The sequence below is a fragment of the Mesocricetus auratus genome, unplaced genomic scaffold (genome assembly GCF_017639785.1).
Source record: "Mesocricetus auratus isolate SY011 unplaced genomic scaffold, BCM_Maur_2.0 Super-Scaffold_4256, whole genome shotgun sequence".
Classification (NCBI taxonomy): Eukaryota; Metazoa; Chordata; class Mammalia; order Rodentia; family Cricetidae; genus Mesocricetus; species Mesocricetus auratus.
The window spans coordinates 53,491,949-53,515,296 of NW_024429182.1; the positions used below are offsets into that span (position 1 = coordinate 53,491,949).

The 23,348-nt window shown below is 47.1% G+C and overlaps 2 protein-coding genes across 3 annotated transcripts; both read left to right on the plus strand.

Annotated features, from left to right (window-relative positions):
* Positions 1–307: 307 nt before the first annotated feature.
* On the plus strand, positions 308–3,273 carry CUNH11orf86 (chromosome unknown C11orf86 homolog). 2 transcript variants are annotated; one of them, XM_013124120.3, is made up of 2 exons: positions 308–1,110; positions 2,095–3,273. In XM_013124120.3, exons 1-2 carry the CDS (start codon positions 838–840, stop codon positions 2,188–2,190), a joined length of 369 nt encoding a protein of 122 aa, XP_012979574.1. In that variant the 5' UTR covers positions 308–837; the 3' UTR covers positions 2,191–3,273. The 2 variants fall into 2 exon arrangements, with proteins under 2 accessions (XP_012979574.1, XP_021082660.1); XM_021227001.2 differs by having other exon boundaries at positions 356–1,110; positions 2,092–3,273.
* Positions 3,274–11,622: 8,349 nt separating this feature from the next.
* On the plus strand, positions 11,623–12,087 carry LOC101825098 (glyceraldehyde-3-phosphate dehydrogenase-like). Its single transcript, XM_040731137.1, has one exon. It carries the CDS (start codon positions 11,623–11,625, stop codon positions 12,085–12,087), a length of 465 nt encoding a protein of 154 aa, XP_040587071.1.
* The last annotated feature ends 11,261 nt before the right edge of the window (positions 12,088–23,348 follow it).

Here is a 23,348-nt window from a genome sequence, read left to right on the forward strand (position 1 = left end):
ACCTCATGGGTCCCAAGGACCAGCTCAGGTTGTCAGGCTTGGTGGCAAGTGCCTTTACCCACGCCACCATTCCCACAGCCTTCACCTCAGTTTTTGAGACAGGGTCTCTCAGTGAACTAGGAGCTCACCAAAGCAACTCAATGAGGGGGCCAGAAGGCCCCAGGGAGACTCCTGTCTCTCCCTGGTGTTGGGATTACAGTGTGTGCTGCATGTCCGACTTTCCAAATGGGTCCAAGGAGTGGACTCAGATCCTGCACAGCAAGCACTTTATGAATGAGACACGCCCCTAGGGGTCATGGTTTTTTATGTGTGTCACTGGCTTCCAGAGCTCGTCACCTTGTAAAACTGAAAGTCTGTAGCCATTAAACAATCATTGTCCACTGTTCCAGCCTGCTGCCTTAGCCAATTTCACTCTGGTATTTATGAAGCTGACAGCTCTAGGTTGAAGCTTCTGTTCTCTGCTCTGCTGTGGAAACATCTTTGCTTAATGTCGGTGAGTTGAGTGGTACGGACGGCCACGGCCACGTTCAGAGGGGCTAAGGTTCCCGAGAGCACAGTGGTCAGAGCGAGGTCAGAGCCTGCAGCCTGTGGATCGAGGAGGAAAGACAGCAGGAGCCAGTCAGCACGCTTCTGGTTATGAGTTTGAGGTCAGCCTGGGCTATATAGTCCCACAGGGTGAGGAGACAATGGGGAAATGACTCAGAGATGTTTGGTCTTTGTGGCCTGCCCTTTGGTTTATGACAGCCACCTCAGCAGCACTGACCTTTGCCTCCATCATATGAGTGGAGGCACCAGGCCACCTCACCAAGTCACAGAGCAGCTGCGGCCTCCAGAACCATGGGGACCAGCCATCGCAGTCGGTCCTTTCGAGAACCACGGTCTTGCTATGGGAAGCTCCATGAGTCCCAGGGGAGGACCCAGGAGGGCCGACTCCACCGGGCACTGAGCCTCAGACAGGTCCGTGAGAAGTCCAGACCGCAGGGCCTTGATGGCATGGAACGGCTGGAGGCCCCTGCTCAGGAGCGGCCGCCAGGAACCCCGGGAGACACAGAGCAGCTGATCCAGACTCAGAGAGAAGGCAGCCAGCGGTGGCTGAGGCAATACCAACAGGTGCGGCTTCTAATTGAATTGTCAGTTCCATGGGAGATGGTGGAGACCCTGGGCAGCAAAGGGTTAACAGCACAGCTGCCCTGAGGAAAGCCAAGCAAAAGACCCAGGGGTGGATTGCATTCTGAAAGCAGCTGGGATTTTTTTCAGTGAGCACTGGGAGTCAATGAAGGTTGTAGGAGGGATGGAATGGAGCCTGGGTGGGATGTGGTCAGAACTTTGTGTGGGTTTGTTTGGTTGGTTTTCCTTTTTCTTTTCTTTCTTTCTTTTTTTTTTTTTTTCCATTTTTGGTTTTTTGAGACACGGTTTCTCTGTGGCTTTGGAGACTGTCCTGGAACTAGCTCTTGTAGACCAGGCTGGCCTCGAACTCACAAAGGTCCTCCTGCCTCTGCCTCCCGAGTGCTGGGATTAAAGGCATGCGCCACCACCGCCCGGCTTTTTTTTTTTCCCCTCTTTGGTTTTTTGAAACAGTGTTTTTTCTGTGTTACAGCCCTAGAACTGACTCTGTAGACCAGGCTAGCCTTGAACAGAGATCTGCCTGCCTCTGCCTCCCCAGTGCTGAGATTAAAGGCATGCACCACTACCACCCAATAGAACTCTGTGTGTTTGAGATAGGAGTAGCCTGGAACTCCATCTTGATCCTACTGTGTCCTGAGGAATGTGCTGGGAATACGGGCATGTATCACCATGCCAGCCTTTCAGAGCTGTATTAAGATGCTTAATGAAATACTAAGTTGGAAGGGTGACTAGAACAGAAGGCATGGAGATTGGCCAGTGCGACTTCTGGCAAGTTACTGGTCTGCCTTCTTACCAGGGAAGAATAAATTTCCCCACCCCACCCGGCCATGCCTCCCAGGGTGCAGAGTAGCCTTCCCCCCGGGAGCTTAGCCTCTTTCATGCGTCTACCCCCACCTGGTGGCTGTGTGTGGAACAGCACCTGAAGCCCACCACTATGTTGTCATTTTCCCCACTTTGGTCTTCCAGCAGGTAAGGAGAAGATGGAAGAGCTTTGTAGCCAGTTTCCCCAGTGTGACCCTGAATCGACCAGCTTCCCCGGAGACCTTGTTGGACGCCAACAGCTAGAGCGGCTGTGATTGTCCCTCACTCCACCCGCTGGACTCCTATGTCTCCTCTTCTGCTCTTCGTGGCTTTTCTGTACTCAGAACTGCTCCAGCCTTTGTCGTGTGACCCAAGGAAGCCTCTGTCACTAGGCCATTAGAGACCCTGTGTGGCTGCCCTTCTCTGTTCTGGCAGCTAACTCTTAGCAAAGACCTCCATGGGCCTGAGGAGAAGGCACTCAGCTCTCTGCCTTCTGGACTGACTGTTTGAAGGTCCTAGGGAACCTACACAGAAATGAGAGTGTCAACAACACTCTTGACCCCACACAAACCAGCCATCCATTTCTATGATAGAGTTCATTGAAGCCAAACATGGCTGAGAATTTCTTGAATATCACCTGGTCACAGGGCCAAACTCCACCTTGGCCTGCTAGTGACAGGCCAAGACTTGGGTCTCCCTCACAGTCAATGAGCCTTCTAAGGCCAGGACCGAATCTGGACTGTCCTCACTGTGGGTGCTGAGTGCCCAAACATGCACATTGCTGCCTTGGACCTCATTGAATCCTAATGAAGGAAGCAGGGAAGCCCTCCCTCCCTGTACGACAGAGGGAAACAGAGGTCCAGAGAAGAGAAGAGACCTCCTGCCTTCACACACACATGCCCAGTACCTGATGCTGGGGTTGAACACATTAATAAAGCCACTGAGCTGAGGGGAAACTATTTGTATAGTGACTAAGATGGAAGATCTGAGCCTCTCCCAACTCCTGTGAAACAGGCCAAGTCCAGAGTCCAAGGTCTCACTCTGAGAGGGCAAAGGGATCTCCTAGGGCCTCACAGAGAGCGGGTCTGAGCTCTATGAAAGGTATCAGGCCTTCTGGTGGGTCCTCTGAGTTCTTCAGGTTCCAGCCTGATGTCCTGGCACAGGGTCCACTGAGGGGTTGGGTAAGTCCAGGAGATACAGTGATAGGCTCCTTGTTTTCCAGCAGCTCAGAAACCTGGCAGGACCACTCAAGCACAAAAGAGGTCCTGGACAATATTTGTCCTTGGCAGCCATTGGGAACTTGGCCTGGAAGCTCGACTGTGGCAACAGTAAAAATTTTTTAAATTATCACATTTTTATTTGTGTATGTGTATGTATGTGTGTGTGGTGTGTATGTATGTGTGTGTGGTGTGGTGTGTGTGGTGTGTATGTATGTGTGTGTGTGTGTGTGTGTGTGTGGTGTGTGTGTGGTGTGGTGTGTGTGGTGTGTGTGTGTGCGTGTGTGTGTGTGTGTGTGTGTGTGTGTGGTGTGTGTGTGGTGTGTGTGTGGTGTGTATGTGTGTGGTGTGTGTGTGTGGTGTGGTGTGTGTATGTGTGTGGTGTGTGTGTATGTATGTGTATTGTGTATGTGTGTGGTGTGTTGTGTGTGTGTTGTGTGTGTGCACTCATAACTGCACATGTGAAGGTCAGAGGACAGCTTTCAGAGTTGGCTCACTCTGCACTGTGAGTCCTAGGGATAGATCTTAGGTCATCACGGACACACAGCAAGTGCTTTTACCTATTGAGCAATCTTGCTCTGTTGTGGGTGACCCTGCTCGGGCCCGCCTTGGGAGAGGGGGTGAGAGGACCCAGTACGAACAACTCAGGCACTGGGAGTCAGGGAGTAGCAGAGCATCCTGCAGACTCATTTATTAAGGAAGTTAGACCTGCCTTTATACCCCTTCCCAAAGTCCCATTGGATCAGGTAGCTGACTCTGTTGGCTTTGTCCTTTCCTCATTGGTGTCTCTGGTCAGGTGTCTCTTCGTCAGCAGTCTCTGGGCATAGAGGCAGGCTTGGCTCAGGGAGGAAGTGCCTGCCTCACATGCTCAAGCAGGCTAGCCTGGGCACCTGGCCATAGGCTGGCCACAGTTTCTCCTACATTGCTCTATTTGTTTATTTCGAGGCAAGGTCTCTTATAGCCAAGGAAGCCAATGCTAGCCTTGTGCTCCTGATGCTGGGATTGCACACACCTGACTCATAACCTTCTGTCCTGGCTTCCGGAACTGTGATTCAGCTTCTTAGAATTTGGAATTTGGGATCGTGGTTACAGAAGACATGGCAATCTCATGTGTTTGGAGGATTTTAGCTGGAGCAGGGACCACTGCCACACAGTAGGACTGGGACATTGTCACTCTGAACCACTGACTAGGGGTTACAGCCACAGCCTGTCCTGACCAGAAGCTCCTAGCGGGTGAGGCTGCCTCTCCTTGCACTCATTGTGCACATCTCTTCTCAGACTGCACTGGCTGCATTGGAGGTGCTCAGGGAATGTTTATGGCTCATGGGTCAGTATGGACAAAAGCTAGAGATCAGACAGTCTACGGTGCAATTTGGAAGCACCAATGCTGCAAAGGTCTCAGACACAGCAATGGCCCTGGCTTGTGCTCTGCATATGTTTGCTGCTAATGACCCCTTTCCCCGCTTCCCACTGTCCCCATGTGCCTGCTTCATACCCTGCCCATCCTTTATTTCCAATGGTTGTATAAGCCACTGAGAAGAGTGAAGCCTTGAGCCAGGCTCTGTAGCAGCTGCCTATACTCTCCTGTGCTTGAAGCCTCAGCTGCCCCATCCATCAAAGGAGATGACAGCCTTACCTTGCCAGATTTGATGAGGTGATGCCCCCCCTGAGGGGGGGGGACACACCATAGTGAATTGGACTAGAACCATGGTCAGATTGGGCTTAAATCTGACCAGACAAGCTTGCTGGTTGGGGGTAGGTGTGACTCCTAAGCAATTAGCTAGCTACCTCATGAAGGGCATACATCCCCACCTTCTAGACAGTGTAGGCACACATGAAGGCTGTGGCATTCAGAGGCCTCCGCAGTGTGAGGGTCAGCATGGCCTGCGCAGAGCACACGCCAGGGCTTTGCACTCACTGGCCCTCAGACAGCGTGTCTGGCTTCTTGCTCTACACGCTCTTAACTTTTTTTTTTTTTTTTTTTTGGTTTTTTGAGACACGGTTTCTCTGTGGCTTTGGAGGCTGTCCTGGAACTAGCTCTTGTAGACCAGGCTGGCCTCGAACTCACAGAGATCCGCCTGCCTCTGCCTCCCAAGTGCTGGGATTAAAGGCGTGCGCCACCAACGCCCGGCTCGCTCTTAACTTTCAGTTCCCCCTTATTTGCTCCACTTCCTCTGTCCACTGTGGGCAGAGCCACTCGGTCAATGTCCAGGGCTCTTGGCTCTTGCAGTTTGTAGCTAGTGGGCCTGGACTACATTGTCTCCCAGTCTGCCCTGTTCACCTTCTGGTCCTCCAGCAGCCTCTTAGTCTGCTCAGCTCGGAGCCATGGTCTTCATCTAGCATGGTTCTGTCAGCACTCCTGTCCTCAAGCGGTTCACAACGTGGCCATGGAGCTCAGACAGCTGCCTGATGCTCTGTTACAAAACGGCATAAATGTTCTCTAGGGCAGCCTGGGGATGGGGACTACACAGGAGGCCTGATCCCTGCACTAGGGTTGAGTCCGGGGCTTGACTAGGCATCTTCTTCAGCTTCCTGCAAGGAAGAAGGCTGGGAGCAGGCTGCGGGGAGAAAACTGCTGGGGAAATGGGGCCTCGGCTGTGCTAAATGGGGAAGCGGTGAGCCGAGGCGGTGGCACAGAAAACACCGTGTCTCTCAGGGCTGTGGATCTGGACAAGGCTATTTACCTTGTAGCTGAGGAGAACGAGGCTGCAGTGGGCCAGAGACAAGCTGGGACTGAGTCAGAGCTGCTTCCATGTCAGAGCTATGTTGCCTGTGCTGGATGTCCAAAACTCCTCTCTTAGGGTGCAGTATAAGCAGACAGTGGGAGGAGCTGAGGAGGCCAAGGCCTCAGTGTCAAAGCTACAGTCAGAGCCTCCTTCCTTCAAGTAACTTGACCTCAGGGGAAATCACTTCCCTCCTCTGAGCTTATGCCCCACTCCTGCTGCATTCTCTCTCTCTCTCTCTCTCTCTCTCTCTCTCTCTCTCTCTCTCTCTCTCTCTCTCTCTCTCTCTCTCCCCCCCTCTCTTCTCTCTCTCATGTTTATGTGCATGATGTATTGTGCAAACACACGACATGCACACTTGTGGATGCAGTGGAGTAGGTTTCTCCTTTCATCTTTACGCAAGCTCCAGGGATCGGATTCAGGTCCCCAAACTTGCATGATAGGCACCTCTACACACGAACCATCTCACCAGCCCACTCTCCTCTGGTCTTAATTATGATCCTTTGGGGTTTTGTATCTCCTGAGTGGACACTTACACATACCTAATTTGCCTTTATCATCAAGCTAGAGAACAAAGCGTGTAAAATGTCCAAGGTCGGGGACTAGAGAGATAGCTCAGTCAGTAAAAGGCTTGCTGTGCAAGCCTGAGGACCCAAACTCAATCCCAAACACACACATAAAAGTCCAGGTGCAGGGGCTGGAGAGATGGCTCAGTGGTTAAGAGCACTGACTGCTCTTTCAGAGGTCCTGAGTTCAATTCCCAGCACCCACATGGCAGCTCAAAACTGTCTGAATTCCAGTTCCAGAGGACCTGACACCCATGGCAAAGCACCAATGCACATAAAATAAAAATTAATAAATTTAATAAAAAGTTCAGGTACAGTGGCATATGCTGTAATCCCAATACTGGAGAGGCAGAGATAGGAGGATCCTGGGAGCCCATTGACCAATCAGCCCAGCCTAATGCATGAACCATGGGTCCCAAGTAAGAAACCCTGTGTCAACTGGGTATGGTGGTGCACAACGTTAATTCCAGCACCTTGGAGGCAATAACAGTTGAATTTCTGTGATTTAAAGGCCAGCCTAGTCTACAGAGTTTCAGGGCTACATAGAGAGACCCTGTCTCAAAAAAAAAAAAAAAAAAAAAAAAAGAGCCCTTCGTTAAAAAAAAACAAGATGATGACACCTGAAGGACAGACAACCTCTGAGGTGGACCCCTGACAGATGAATGTACACACACGCACACACGCACACACACATACACGTGCACACACACACGCACGCACACACATACACGTGTACACATACACACGCGCACGCACGCGCACACACACACACCTAGGCCAGGTGGAGGGTGAATTCTGTTTCTATCCCTTGCTAGCTGGGTGATATCAAACAGGTCATTCAACCTCTCTGTGCCTTGAATTCCTTATCTGTTGAATAAAAATAAGAGCCATCACTTCCCGCAGGGTTGTTATGGCTCCTGGAGTTAATACATGTAAAACATCAGATCCTCAGATCCATTAGTGAGCCCAGGGTTCACCAGTCCCAGACAGATCTCCACACACACCTAGGGCAAGAGCACTTCCTAAAACTCACATCTACCTCTGGGAAATGAGTTTTAGAATAGCCCCTGGCTGAAGGCATCTGGAAATGCAATGGGCCAGGGTACACCCTGTGCCCCACAAGGCCAGCCCTTGGAAGTGCCTGCTGTAGGCAAGCCTTGAGGAAAGCTGGCACTGAAAGCCTGGCGTGTCCTCAGTTCACCTTGGCTGTGCCTGGCCTTGGCAAGGCTGTGGGTGCCAGGGAGAAGCTTTCAGGATCTGGGAGAGTGGGCCCAACAGGCCGCAGACCAGATGGCAGCACCGGACCTCCCAGGAGGAGTCTGCCTGCAGTGCATGTGCGGGAATAGGTATGACAGGAGGGCAGACACTGGCTCCTCTCTGCACCGCCCATCCACTGTGCCTGCCACTGATCATACCTGCACTATCAGAGCTCCAGGACAGGCAGCCAACCCATCCCCTCCGCTTCCAAGGCTCCCCCAGCAGCGAGGATCTCAGACAGGATGCGAGGCAGCACTCCCTGCAAAGCCCACTCAGGTCAACTGCCTGAGAAAGACAGGCAGGCCAGCTGAGGGTGCAGAGGGGCCTAGAGAAGGGAAGAGAGAAGTGCAGGGGCGCTCCAGCAGGCTGTTCTGGAGAGGCCAGCTTGGAAAGATTCCCTGGGGCTGCCCATTGAGGATGATGGGAGGAAAATCCCCTGGGAGACATGAGACATCCCCAAGCATTTTCTGTTTACCAGACTGGGGTCTCCAGGAACTGAGGATACAGCTCAGAAAAGCGTTTCCCCTCACAATAATGATGATAACTAAAGAATTAAAACTTAAAAACAACATTAGCTGGAGAGATGGCTTAGTGGTTATGAACATTTGATTGTTGGGGGAAGTCCTGTTATTTGTCAATAAAGTACTGTTGAGCCTATAGGAATCTAGATAGGTGGGGCTAGGAGTCCAGGAGGATTCTGGGAAGGAGAAACACAAGAGAGTTCGAGATGTAACACCATTGGGGTAGGAAGCCCGGAAACCTCTCCGGTAAGAGACATACTTAGATTAACAATTATGGGGTAATTACTTAAGTCAGAGCTAGCCAGTTAGAAACAAGCAAGGCCAACAGCTTCATAATTAATACAGCCTCCTGTGTGTTTATTTGGGACTCAAGCGGCTCTGGAACCAGGCTGGCGGAACGGCTCCTTCTCAAGGAAAAAGCTTCTCTTAACATTTGATGATCTTGCAGAGGACTAGAATTTAGTTCTTAGCACCCACACAGCAGCTCACAACTACCTGTATCTGAAGTCCCAGAGAATCCCGTGACACCTTCTGGCCTACACACACGGGCACTAAAAATAAACCTGAAATAATAATAATGTAATCAGTGAATATTTATCACACCAAATTATACTGAAACTGTCAAGAGCGCTGGAAAGTACCATTCTAGTGTATGTTGGGGAGGAGAACATGAGAGCATTAAGTCTTTACCTCCCATAGTATGAAGTCAATCAATAGGCGATAGGTGTTTGAAAAGCCAAGAAACTGAATGTCAGTGTATTGTCTAAAAAGAGAACTCCACAGGAGGCACCTGTGACAGCACCTGCCTGGGAAAGTGTGAGATGAGGTAAAATGTTCTCTCAGGAACCCTAAGTTATTTGTTTTTCACAAGTACATATACTGATTTTTTTTTTCTAGGCAGGATCTCACTGTGTAGCCCTGGCTGTCCTAGAACTCACTATGTAGAACAGGCTGGACTGGAACTGACAGAGATCTATCTGACTCTGCTTCCTGAGTTCTGAAATTAATGGTGTGGGCCACCACACTTGGCCAAAATAAAATATAGATTTCAAAATGTATCGTGGGCCTGATGGCAAAGATCTGGAAGGGGAAGCAGAGTGTCAGGCATTTGAGCTACACAGTTGGAGGCTAACCCTGGTTACAAGAACTCCGGTAGCAAAAGGGGCTAGACCAAACAAACACAGCAGCGTGTGTGAAGCCCTGGGTTTGAACCCCACACTGCAAAAAGTTAAATCAAGAGTATCCAGATCCGGCCTGCGGGTGTGGCTCAGCTTATGACTTTGTTGCTACCTCTGTTCTGTCCCACCACAGGGCAGGTTTCCCTTCCACAAGGACTCCTGACCTAGATTCTACCACCAGGAGGATCCAAAACAGGCTGGGATGCTTAGAGTCCAGCGCTTCCCAGCAGTGGGGAGAGGAAACAGTTGCTTCTGTATATATGGAAATTCGTGGGCAGGTTTATTTGCTGGGAAGTCTGGGTCACTTCCCCTGTGGGTACTAGACACCCTGGAGGGTCAGGAGTAGGCTGTTTGAGAACTGAAGCCAGGGAGGAAAACCACTGCTGAATTGGTGTTAAAAACTGGTCTGGCCAGGGACTGGAGAGATGGCTTGGCGGCTGAAAGTACTGTCTGCTCTTCCAGAAGACGTGGATTCAATTCCCAGCACCCACACAGCAGCTCACACCTGTCTGTAACTTTAGTTCCAGGGCTTCTGACACGCTCACACAGACATACATGAAAGCAAAACACTAATGAAATGATTAAAAGCAAAAAAGTGGCCAGAGAGATGGTGCTGGCAGAGTCCCTGGCTAGAGCAAGTATTCTGCATCTGCACAGTTAGGCGCAGGTTCGGACAGACTAGGAATGCACTTTCCTAACTTGGTCTTGCCTGCTCTAGTGTGGCTAGTGCTAGAAGATTCTGCCCTTAGCTTTGAAATAGAGAACAAGCTAGTGGGTTATTCTGAGGAGTCATAAGGAGGGACACAACGATGATCTAGTATAAGTCATGTGTTCTAGGAGTGCTGGTTACTTAGGATCTGCCACTGCTACAACCTAATGTCCCCTAGATGACAAAGGTGCAGCTGCCAAGGAAAGAGACCCATCAGACTTTTATGGGAAGGGAACAATAAACAGAAATAAAGGGGCGTCTTTAGGTGGCAAAGCCTGAGCTGTGCTCTCCCAGGCAGGTGGCCAAGGCCAATGCTGATGAAAATGGTGCTTCCTCTATGGTCTTCACCCCCAAAAACTACAGCCCTATTGTAGTAACAACTAATATCTTAGACGAATCTAAGAGATAGTCTGCAAAACAGCTAAATGAAATTCTGTGACACAAGAAAGACATTAGGCTAAAATATAAAGGAACCAGGATCCAGCCTGAAGACTTGAGTTCCATGCCCAGGATCCAAACAATAGAAAGAAAAGAACCAACTTCCATCAGTTGTCCTCTGACCTCTATACTGTTTCAAAAAACAAACAAGAAGCTGAACAGTTGGCTCAGTGGTTAAGACTACCAGCTACTCTTGCAGAGGACCCAGGTTTGGTTCCCAGGACCCACATGGCAACCCATAACCATCTATAACCTGGTTCCAGGGAATCTTATACTCTCTTCTGATCTCCACTGGTACCAGACATGTACATGGTACACATATATGTATTCAAGCAAAATAATCATATAAATAAAAATAAATAAATATAAGACAAAACAAACAAACTGAAACTGCTCAAGTCCCACATATAAAATGGTGTACTAGGCTGGGTGGTGGCGCACACCTTTAATCCCAGCACTTGGGAGGCAAAGGCAGGTGATATCTGTGAGTGTAAGGCCAGCCTGGTCTACAGAGTGAGTTTTAGGATAGACAGGGCTACCCTGTCTCAAAAAGCCAGAAAGAAAGAAAGAAAGAAAGAAAGAAAGAAAGAAAGGAGGAAGGAAGGAAAGGAAGAAAAGAAAAATGATGTACTAGGCTCTACTGCTTCCCATTCTAGAGACAGCCATATCTCGGGCAGTGCCAGCAGCGTTGTCCCCAAGACACAATGGTGAAGGTTGGAGTGAATAGATTTGGCAGTATTGGGTGCCTGGTTACCAGGGCTTCCTTACACTCCAGCAAAGTGGATACTGTTGCCATCATTGTTGATCCCTTCATTGACCTCAACTACATGGTCCACATGTTCCAGTATGACTCTACCCATAGAAGGTTCTACAGCACAGTCAAGAATGAGACTAGGAACTTGTCATCAACAGGAAGGCTGTCACCATCTTCCAGGATCAAGATCCCACCAACATCAAATAGGGTGATGCTGGTGCCAAATATGTAGTGGCATCTGCTGATGTCTTTGCCACCGTGGAGAAAGTTGGGGCCCACTTGAAGGGTAGGATCAAAAGGGTCACCATCTCTGCCCCTTCTGCTGATGCCCCCATGTTTGTGATGGGTGCAAATCATGAGAAGAATGACAATTCACTCATGGTTGTCAGCAACGCTTCCTGCACCACCAACTGCTTAGCCTCCCTGGCAAAGGTCATTCATGACAACTTCAGGATTGTGGAAGGACTCATGACCATAGTCCATGCCATCACTGCCACCCAGAAGACTGTGAATGGCCCCTCTGGGAAGCTGAGGCGTGATGGCCCTGAGATTGCCCAGAACATCATCCCTGCATCCACTGGTGCTGCCAAGTCTGTGGGCAAGGTCATTCCAGAGCTGAATGGGAAGCTCACGTGCATGGCCTTCCATGTTCTTAACCTCAATGTGTCTGTCATGGATCTGCCATGCTGCCTGGAAAAAGCTGTCATGTATGAGGACGTCGAGAAGGTGGCGAAGCAGGCATCCGAGGGCCCACTAAAGGGCATCCTGGACTACACTGAGGTCCGCTGTCTCCTGTGACTAACAGTGATACCCCTCTTCCACCTTTGATGCTGGGGCTGGAACTGCTCTCAATAACAATTTTGCATTTCTTGGTATGATAATGACGATAACTACAGTCACAGAATTGTGGACCTCATGGCCTACATGACCTCCAAGGAGTAAGAAGCCCTGGAGCACCCACTCCAGCAATAACACAAGAGCAAGAGAGAAGTCTTTGGCTGATGAGGAGCCCCTGTACCAATTCAGCCCTGACACTAAGCATGTTCCCTCACAGTTTCCATTCCAGACCCCCAGGAGAAGGGGCAGAGCTTAGGGAACTCTACTTTCTTGAATATCATACATGCACGTGTGCACGTGGGAGCACACGAGCAGACACACATACACACACACACAGTATATTAATGTATACACATCCTCCTGTAATCTTTACATTCTCTCCAGATGGTTTTTCTACTGTACTGTTTAGGGAATAACAAAGAAAAAATGGTTATGCATGTTCAGTTCAAATACAAGGATCCTAGGCCTCACTACATAGCTCACATCAGCAATGAGTTTGTTCTTGATTGACTGAAGCCATGGGTGTGGAAGCTGCAGATGCAAAGGGCTGCACGAACACACACACACACACACACACACACACACACACACACACACACACACACGAATGTCTGAAAGAGCTCCAGCCCACAGCCTAGAAAGCAACTTCCCTTTCCAGGGCAAAGTACAGGAGAGCTAGAGCCTTCACCTGAGCTGTGTAGACAAGTGTGTCTTTGGTTTGTGGTTATTTTGAGGGTTCCTTTCATTTGATTCTGCCCTGCACCTACCACCTACCCTGACACTCACATTCTTGCCACCTGCCTGGCCCTTGCCCCGCTGTTTCCTGGGAAGTCAGATGCAGGAGATAGAGAAGTCACTGCTCAGCTTGTGGTTTCCTTTATTTTTGTTTTTGGTTGGTTGTTTGGTTGGTTTTTGAGACAGTCTCACTATGTGCTTTGAACTTACTTCAGTTCTCCCTTGTCTGCCTCCCAAGTTAAAGATGTGAGCCATGACACTGGGATTTGGGTTTCTTTGTTACTTTTATTTTTAGAGGGGTGTGGTGCTATCTTGTTTGTACTCTAACAAATAAAGCTTGCCTGAAGATCAGAGGGTGAAGCTAGCCACTAGTTAGTGATAGAGGTCTGGAGGTCTGTACAGACAGGAAGTGAGATGGCCGGGCGGAGAAAGGAATATAAGGCAGCAGTTCAGTCTCTTCAGGCTGAGGATTTCGTAGAGGTAAGAGCTCTAGTGAATGGCTGCTCTGCTTCTCTGTTCTTTCAGCTTTCACCCCCTAATATCTGACTCTAGGTTTTTATTAAGACCAATTAGAACTCATGCTACAGAGGAGTGTGGTATGTGTGGGGGGGTGTCTGTAGGAGTGTGGTGTGTGTGTGTGTCGGTGTCTGTCTGTCTGTCGTGTATGTGTGCACACATGAGAACAGGTGTCCAGGGAGTCCGCAGGAAGATGTTGGATGCTCTGGAGTTGGGTTGTAAGTTGTGAGCTGCCCACCTTAGTGCTGGGGACTTCGGGACTCTGCAAAAGCAGCACAAGTTCTTAACTGCTGATCTTCACTGCAGCCATTTGTTTCCTTTTGGTTTGTTTTATTTGATTTTTTTTCTGAGACAGGGTTTCACCGTTTAGCCCTGGTTGTACAGGAACTCGCTCTGTAGACCAGGCTGGCTTTGAATTCACAGTGATCCACCTGCCTCTGCCTCCCAAGTGCTAGAATTAAAGGTGTGCGCCACCAGGTGGGCTGGTATGCTCCCAAGCCCACATACCTACAGGCCCATCTCAGGTCCTGCCTCCCCAGGAACACAGGGTGCCTGGGGAGATGCTTCTTCAGGAGAGAGTCTTAAATGGATCTAATTTCACACTAGACAGATCAGGAGGCTGGATCTTGGCTCTTGAAACTCAGAAAGCTGCAGGGACTCCTCACCACCATCCAGCCTATGGAAGTGAAAGCAGCCTCAGAGCCTCTGGAACAGGAATTATGGTGTCTGTGAGACACCATGTGGGTGCTGGGAACCAAACCCAGGTCCTCCACAAGAGCAATACTCTCTTACTGCTGAGCTGTCTCTCCAGCTCCAAATGTCTGTGTGTGTATGGGGGAGGAGGGGGAGGGTTGTTTGTTTTGTTTTATTTTTTAAGAAAAAGAGGCAAGGAGACAAACTGGTTCAAGATCAATCAGAGGTCCTAAAAAAATCAATAGATCAATAGACTAGTCAAATAAAATAACGTAGACTAGACTAGAAACCAGAAATCACCTGTGGAAAGCACTCAGCAGGTAAGCAAGAGAACCCAAGTTTGGTTTCTCAATCCTTAAACCCTCAGTGGAAGGAAAGAATTGATTCTAAAACTTGTCTTCTGACCTCCACTTGTTTGCCTTGGCACACATACCTGTACTTATACACATGTACACACATGAATATAATAATAATAAAAATTAAAACAAGCAGGGCAGTGGTGGCACACACCTTTAGTCCCAGCACTTGAGAGGCAGAGGCAGGCATATCTCTGTGAGTTCAAGACCAGCCTGGTCTACAAGAGCTAGTTCCAGGACAGTCTCCAAAGCCACAAAGAAACCCTGTCTCAAAAAAACAAGAAAAGCCAAACAAACAAACAAAAAAATAAGAATAGGTTAAGAAATAGCAGTCAGATCAGATGGTCTACACCTTTAATCCCAGCACTAGGGAATCAGAGGCAGTTGGATCTCTGAATTCAAACCAGCCTAGTCTACATAGTTCCAGGCCAGCCTAGTATACTCAAAAGACTGAAGTCCAATTTTAAAAAGAAAGTAACCTACAATAAATGGACAACCTCAGGAATTTGCCCACCATTGAACGTACCTGCAGGCTAAAGAGCTTAGAGAGCTGGGAAGAGCTACACTTTCATGCAAATTTTTGTTAAAAGTGAAAAAAATGCTTAGCCTTTTGTTTTTAATACAATAGGATACACAGTCAGCCCTCCTTATTGGTATGCAAAGTTAACTGAGTTAACTGATTGTAAATCAAAAAGGTTCAAAAACTAATCATCCAAAATAAACATGCACAGATTCTTTTGTTTTTTGGAAACAGGGTTTCTGTGTAGCCCTGGCTGTCCTAGAACTCCTTCTGTAGACCAGGCTAGCCTCAAACTCACAGAGATCCGCCTACCTCTGTCTCCCAAATGCTAGGATTAAAAGTGTGTGCCATCTCTGCCTGGCATAATATATTTAAGTAAGGATGCCAGGTGTGGTGGCACACACTCTTAATCCCAGCACTGGGGAGGCAAAGGCAGGAGGATCTCTGTGAGTTGGAGGCCAACCTGGTCTATATAGCGAGTACCAGGCCAGTCAGGCCTACATAGAAAGATTCTGTCTCAATTTTTTTTAAATGAGGAACTGAGAGAGATGGCTCAGTAGTTAAGAGCACTGACTGCTCTTCCAGAGGACCTGATTTGCTTTTCTTGTGGGAGCTCACAACCATCTGTAATTTCAGTTAAGGGATCCAATACTGGCTTCTGCCTCCTCGGGTACCCGGCACGAAAGTGGCACACAGGCATGCCCACAAACACCTATTAACATTAAAATTAAAATTATAAAAATTAATGACTTTTGGAGGGGGGAGGGGGAGGAAAAAATTAATGACTTTCTGTATCATCATAAAAGGAGCCATCATGACACAGGGCACCTGTGGAGGAATGCAAGATCCCACTCATAGGAAGGAAGTCTTAAGCCAGTCTTGGGACAATGCAGAAACAATATGTGGGATCAAGATGCGTCTCAGCCAAGTTCTGGAAAAGGAGTATCCTTCAGGCCTGTTGGTAGAAGACCATGTGGACAGAGGCAGTGTCCCAGAAGAGTATGCAAATGTCTTATATAGTGGAGAAAAACAGTGACCCAGTCTTCCCATGGTCCTCAAGGGCTGTGACAGACAGGTCCTGACAGACTGAGTAGAACAAGGTGCTGTCTAGGTTGAAGAGCCTAATGCAGCTGGAGCAAAGGGGAACACACCTCTAATCCCAGCACTTGGGAGGCCGAGGTAGGATCAAGAGTTCAAGGCCATTTTACTACAAAGTAAAATCCTGTCTCCTCCAAAACAACAAAAACTAAAATAAACAATCCAAAGTAAGAGCAACCTTAAGGGACAAGATGAGTGCTGTGCAAACTCTGTCCCAACATGACAGTACATGCAAGCCCCAGCTCTGGATGGTTTGTGTATATGGATTCTACCTGATACAGAATGAAAATATTAGGAGGGAGGGGCATCTGGGAGATGGATAAATGGATAAAGCACTTGCCATGCTCATGTGAGGAACAGAGTTTAGATCCACAGAACCCACACAAAAGCCAGTCTTCCTGTAATCCCAGAGCCCTGGAGGCAGATTTAGGACTCCCTGGAGCAAGCTGGGTGGCTGGAATAGACAAACCAGTGAGCTCCAAGTTTGGTGAGAAAGACACCTGACATTAACCTCCTGCCTCTACACACAAGTGCACATACATGCCCACATACATGTGAACATGCATATACATATACATACACCCCACACATGCACCCAGGGGGAATAAAAGTTCTTTTCCAATGTTGGGGCATCCATCTTCAGCCTACAGGCCCAGTGTGTCTGACAGAGATTTCAGCGAAGCAGGAAATTTGAAACTGTCCACTGTATGGGCAGTTTGTCAGTCATTTTTCTCTGTGTCCTGCAGAATGTCTAGCAGACTCTTCCATGAAGCAGGAACCCTGCAGGAATGTCCCATCTGTACTGAATAGTCAGACTTTCTTGTCATTATCCTCTAAAAACTATAGGATAATATCCATTTAAGGTATTGACGTATATTATATTGGGGGTAGATAATGCAAGTAATTGAAAGTGAGTTAAAGCACACAGGAGGAAGTGTGTGGGGTACCGCAAATACTGAGATACTTTATATAAGAAACCAGAGTCTTTGTCCTTGGATGCCACGATGGGGCTTAGTTATGGTCTTGGAACAAATCCCCCATGAGTTGTAGTGGGAAATAGTGTCTTTAGGTACAATGAGGTTAGAAGGGTGGGGCCTTCATGTGAGTTTAAGACTAGCTTGAGTTATTTAGGAAAACTGTCTCATAAAACCAAAGAAGTTAGGGCATAGTGGCATCCTCCTCCAATCCTAGCACTCAGGAGGCAGAGGCAGACGAACCTCTGTGAGCTATAGGCCAGCCTGATCTACATAGGAAGTTCCAGGCTGCTCAGGACCATACAGTAAGACACTATCTCAAAAACAAAAACAAAACAAACAACCAAAAAAGGAAAGGGAAGGAGGAAGAGAAAGAGACACCAGAGAGACAAACAGGCCACATGAGGACCCATAAGGAAGACGTCTATACCAGCCGTCAGTACCTGCAGCACCGTGCTGCTGGATTGTTTCTTGTCCCACCAGGTCCTGCCACCCTTCTCAGCCCCAAATAAACACATGGACGCTATATATTAATTATTAAACTGTTGGTCGATAGCTAGGGCTTCTTATTGACTAGCTCTGTCTTAATTATTAATCCATTTCTGTTAATCTATGTATTGTCAAAAGACTGTGGCTTACCCGTAGTCCAGCATGTTAGTCCTTCTGGCACATCGCGTCTCTCTGGCCTCTCTCCCCAGCATTCTCCTAGTCCTGCCTCTCTTTCTGCCTGGCCAACCTGTGTTTTATTCATCAACCAATAAGAGAAACATATATACAGAAGGACATCCCCTGTCATCTCTTTTCTGTCTAAATAAGAAGGAAGGCTTTAACTTTAACACAGCAAAATTATATATGACAAAACATTTATCAAGTAAGAATTGTAGTTACCAATATTTAGTCCATTAACATTTGGCAAAATTTGGCCAGGCGTTGGTGGTACAATGCCTTTAATCCCAGCACTCTAGAGGTAGAGGCAGGCAGATCTCTGTGAGTTCGAGGTTTGGCAAAATTTTTTTTAAACATTTTTTATAATATTTTATTTATTTATTATGCATACAATCTTCTGCATGCCAGCAGAGGGTACCAGATCTCATTCAGAGTGGTTGTGAGCCACCATGTGGTTGCCAGGAATTGAACTCAGGACCTCTGGAAGAACAGTCAGTGCTCTTAACCGCTGAGCCATCTCTCCAGCCCCGAGGTTTGGCAAAATTTAAAGAAAAATTCTGTCATCTATCCTATCTTTGTGAGTCTAAAGTCTTATACGTAACTTATCTTTTATCATAACTAAGGAAAACAGTAGCCATAACTATCTGTCTTCAACTCCATCAAAGACCTCAGAAGGATAATATATAAACCCTAGAATTGACAGAGACATCTTACTGCCTGGACATTCACCCAAGTTCTTTTCCAATGTTGGGGCATTCATCTTCAGCCTATAGGCCCAGTGTGTCTGGCAGAGATTTCAGCAAAGCAGGAAATTTGAAACTGTCCACTGTATGAACAGTTTGTCAGTCACTTTTCTCTGTGTCCTGCAGAATGTCTAGCAGACTCTTCCATGAAGCAGGAACCCTGCAGGAATGTCCCATATTATTTTTTCAAGTTCAGCAGTCACTTTCCTGTGGGTCCTGCATGTCCAGTTTATACAGCATACAGTCAAACTTTCCAGGCAAGAGTAGTTTCTTGCCCAAATAGCTATTTCTGCCATGTTGAAGGCAAACTCCATAATGAGTTTCTTCGATGCCCATCTTCCTCTCTGAAGCAATTGGTGTTGCCAGGAGCAGTTGTGTCTCACTGTCATGAAAACCTCTAAGCCATATTGAATGCCATATTCTGAAGGTCTTTGAAAGGTTTGAAGAATATCTACCCATCTCAAATATATCTCTGTATATCTAGAAAACCTAACTAACATAAGTTTTTACTATTATAGGTAACTATCTATAATCTGTATTTATTTAATGATACATTACATTTTAAATGAGCTGTACAAACACAATACTTAAACAAGAGGAAAAATATACATATAACAAAATTGGCCTTACATTTGTATCAATAAGCCAAAATCCATACCAATACAAAGTATTCATTTCTATATCATATTCCCCTTTTGCCTCTTTAAAAAGAGATTGACTTTGAACATTAACCATTTATAATTAATCCCATTTAAATAAAAAACATTTATAAACAATATTTGGGAATTTGGGCGTCATGATCTCCAAACTGCTCCCTGCTGTTTGGGGGCACTGTTGATACCATGGGAAACACAAAAACGTGTCCAAATCCTGGCTATAGTAGTCTGAGACTTCATCATCTCAGCTGTTTTGGATGTTGAATCACTGCTTCAGGGGGTTTTGCTTGATCAAACCATATTAGTCTGGAAGGAATCCACAGCTTTTCATTTTCTGTGGAAACACAAACAAAATCTCTTTTCCAAAGTAACATGTCCTTATACTTAAATTTAGAGTTCAAGGCATTTTCAAAATATATAAGTTGTATTAATCCAACAACATTTATAATCAAATGTCTGTTAGCAGCTGTTGCTCCTTTCTTAACAATCAAGCAATTCAAAGACAACACAATTCCAGACTCTCCGCGTATTTTCCATCTTTACGTGACTTTTTTATTACTCAATTTCTTTTACTTTTATTTCTTTCTTTTTTTCTTTTGGTTTTTGAGACGGGTTTCTCTGTATTGTTTTGGAATCTGTCCTGAAACTTGCTCTGTAGACCAGGATGGCTTTAAACTCATAGAGATTCGCCTGCCTCTGCCTCCTGAGTACTGGGATTAAAGGTGTGTGCCACCATGCCGGGCTGTTTTTTTATTTTTTGAAACAGGGTTTCTCTGTGTACTTTTGGCTGTCCTGGAATTCACTCTGTAGACCAGGCTGGCCTTGAAATCACAGAGAGCTGCTTGCCTCTGCCTCCCAAGTGTTGAGATTTAAGGCGTGCACCACCACACCAAGATACTCTATTTCTTTTTTACCACTTTATCCTTTTTCTTTTCTCTCCCAAGCCTATGTATATTTTAAACACATTGTAAACCCTTTAGAGGTTTTTCTTCATCTGAATCTGTCTTTACTGTATATCTCTAGCTTTTTCTGGCCACAAGTCTTTTATCTGCTAAACAGCATTGCTAAAATTAAAGTGGCGGGTACTGTGCTGAGGTTTTTTGTTTGTTTGTTTTTGTTTTTTTTGCATTTATGCTGAATCAGGAAGCCTCCCTTAAAGGAGCCCCGAGCCTCTGCTTTCCTCTAGCAAACAGAGACCACCTGAGGAAATGCTACTAAGCCATGCTTGACTTTGTTCTTTTGTTTCTAAAATCCCTTTTAAACTTTTGTTAAGTTTTACATGGAAATTCTTACAACCCGCGTTTGTGCCATTTTGTTGCTAACAGTTTTCTTTTGTCCTGCCTCAATGTCACCACTGCTTTAGCCCCAAAGAAACACATGGGCACTATACTAGTTATGAATCTGTTGGCCGGTGTCTAGGGCTTCTGGTTGGCTAGCTCTCTCTTAATTATTAACCCATAAATACTAATCTATGCATGTCTACATGGTCTTATCTTATCAGAGAAGGGTCTGGACCTGCTACCCCTTTGTGGTCTACACGGCGACGGCGACTGTTTTGGTGGGCTCCCTCCGCCTACTTTTCCTAGAATTCTCCTCGTCTCCTAGCCCTGCCTATCTTCTTGCCTCTACTGGCTATAGGCCAAACAGTGATTTATTCACCAACCAGTAAGAGAAACATATATACAGAAGGACATCCCCCGTCACCTCCACCCAGTAAAACCTTTTTTTACACAAAGGTCCATGACTATATTCCAGGAATTTGATGACCTAGAACAAGGACCCCTTCCCCTTTCCTTCGTGTCCTGGGTGCCAATTCTTTTCAGACTATCCAGTTAAACTAAGACTGAGGTCTGACCTCAGGCAATGGGGAAAAGACATAAGCCACTATCTGAGCTAGGACAATAAAACCAAATCAACTTCCTGTCTTTGTGCATTCACTTTTCCCAAGCAGACCCTCATGATCAAAAGTAAAGTTTGCCCTGCTAGGCACTCCAGATGGAGTGGTGGTCTCCAAACTTCTAATAAAACCCAAAGGGTGTCAGATCCCCTGGAACTGGAGTTATAGATGATTGTGAGCTGCCATGTGGGTGCTGAGAATCAAACCCAGGTCTCCAAAAGAGCAGTCAGGGCTCTCCAGCTCTGTTTGGGCATTTTCATCTCAGAGTAGGCTGAAGATAGAAAAGTGGAAACTGACTGGTACTTAGGCTCATGACAGTCTCTGACCTCTGACCCTGTTCTTTATGGCTATCTGCTGTTTTTATTTTTCGCTAAACTTATTCTGTGGTCACAGTTAGTTTGAACTGGGAACTTAGGAATGACTTCGAAGAAGTTGCCAGGTAGCCAGTCAGACATTAGTAGGCTTTGAAGGTGATTAGTCATAATAACAGAATCCCTCATAATCAGCAGCTTGTAAAACCAGGATCTGAAAGTACAGGGCTTTGATCACTGGCAAAAAGAGTAAAATCCGTATCTTGTCCCTAGCAGTGGGTGGACACAAGACTTTCTAACATCTGAAAGATCCTAAGATTACTATAGCAGGAGGCTTTCTGGTAAAAAATAAAGACATACCATTGGTTCCTTCCCTAAGTTGAATTAACTCAAATGGGCTTGTCAATCATATATGATCAGGAAAACACCCTTCAGGAAAGCTCTGTGTCCCCAGTTTTTTAGTATTAACTGGGAGGTGGTGGCACACACCTTTAATATCAGCACTTGGAAGGCAGAGACAGGTGGATCTCTGTGAGTTCCAGGCCAGCTTGATCTACAGAGTGAGTTCCAAGACAGCTAGAACTACACAGAGAAACTCTGTCTCGAAAAAGAGAATGTTTTCCTCCACGACTACCCCCCTGATCACTGCCCACTCCCAGCCTGGAAGTCGCCTCATGTCATTCTGTAACAAACTCTGCCTGTTTCCACATCATGTTCTGTGTGTCATCTGAATTCATTTCACGGAATTAGCAGGGACTAGGTTCCTGAAGGGGGGCCAGAGCAGAGACCCAGGCAGTAAATGAGCTTGGTGTAAAGGAGGAACAAGAAATAGGGGGTACACTGACACATGGCATAGAAAGAAACAGGCTGGAGCTGAGACCAGAGCTCGTAAAGAGGCAGATGTGGCCCCTTAGGTAGGAGACAGAAAGGAACCCAGCAGGAAGCCAAGACACACCGCACTGTGATCCCAAAGGAGCCACCCCCAAGACAAGCAAGAACCTTCTCCTGTCAGGTTCTATGGGACCTCAGATCCACCACCCTCAGGGGGGTCACAGTTGGGTGGGGCTCCCTGCCCAGTGCTGCCTTCAAACTCCTCCAGGTTTTCTATTTTTACACCGAGTTCTCAGTTCCTGAGTGGGAGGCGGTAATAGGAGAAAGTGGGAGAGGGAGAAGGAAGACACTCCTCTATGAAAACACTGGGTCTAGATAGAAGGCTCTCTTCCTTCTCAATCCTCAGTGAGAGGTGGGGGCACTTCCTCCCCATCCTGGAGAAGTACTGCACTCGTTGCATTAAAAAATATTTATTTAGTGAGGGGGGGTACACATATGCCATGGTGTTCATGTGGAAGTCAGAGGACATTTGGGAGCCAGTCCTCTCTTCCCAACATTGGATTCCAGGATAAAAACCAGGACATCAGGCTTGACAGCAACCCCCCAGCCCCGTGAGCCATCTCAAAGGTCCTTTGTTGCACTTTTTTATCCTCTTAGTTCCTCTCCTGGTCTGTTTGCTCACCAGCTTGTTACTTGTTATTACTGTTATTACTGGTTTGAATCCCACCTCTGCCATCTGCCGGCGCCTGTTCTTGGCCATATTTCCTAGTCTCTCTGTGCTTCTGGTTCTAACGTGTAAATAGGGGCTGTTCAAGGAAACCTTGTCATGGGGATGTTGGGAGGATTAAATGAGTCAGAACTCTGCCTGGCACATAAGGACTTTATGTGTGTGGGTGTGTGGGTTCTTGGTTTTGTGTGTGACAGGGTCTCACTTCGTAACTCAGGCTGGCCTAGAACTCATTCTGTAGACCAGGCTGACCTTGAACTCAGCGATCCACCTACCCCTGCCTCCTGAGTGCTGGGATTAAAGGTGTGCACCACCATGCCTGGCTCTGGTTTTTAAATACTGGCCAAGCTGCTGCTATATGATGGTCTAAAGTACCTAAAGATGAGTAAGACATGACATCAGCTCTCCAAATACCCAGCATCCAGTAGGAGTAGCACAGAATGAATAACTCCAGAATAGACAGTGTACATGACTATGTTAGTGGGAGGGTACAAGCACT

What these genes read in the sequence shown, in the direction of transcription:
- CUNH11orf86 (XM_021227001.2), top strand. Translation starts at nt 838, where the DNA reads ATGGGGACCAGCCATCGCAGTCGGTCCTTTCGAGAACCACGGTCTTGC. An exon ending in GGCTGAGGCAATACCAACAG is followed by an intron (nt 1,111 to 2,091) that starts GTGCGGCTTCTA and finishes TTGGTCTTCCAG; the next exon opens with CAGGTAAGGAGAAGATGGAA.
- LOC101825098 (XM_040731137.1), top strand. Translation starts at nt 11,623, where the DNA reads ATGTTTGTGATGGGTGCAAATCATGAGAAGAATGACAATTCACTCATG.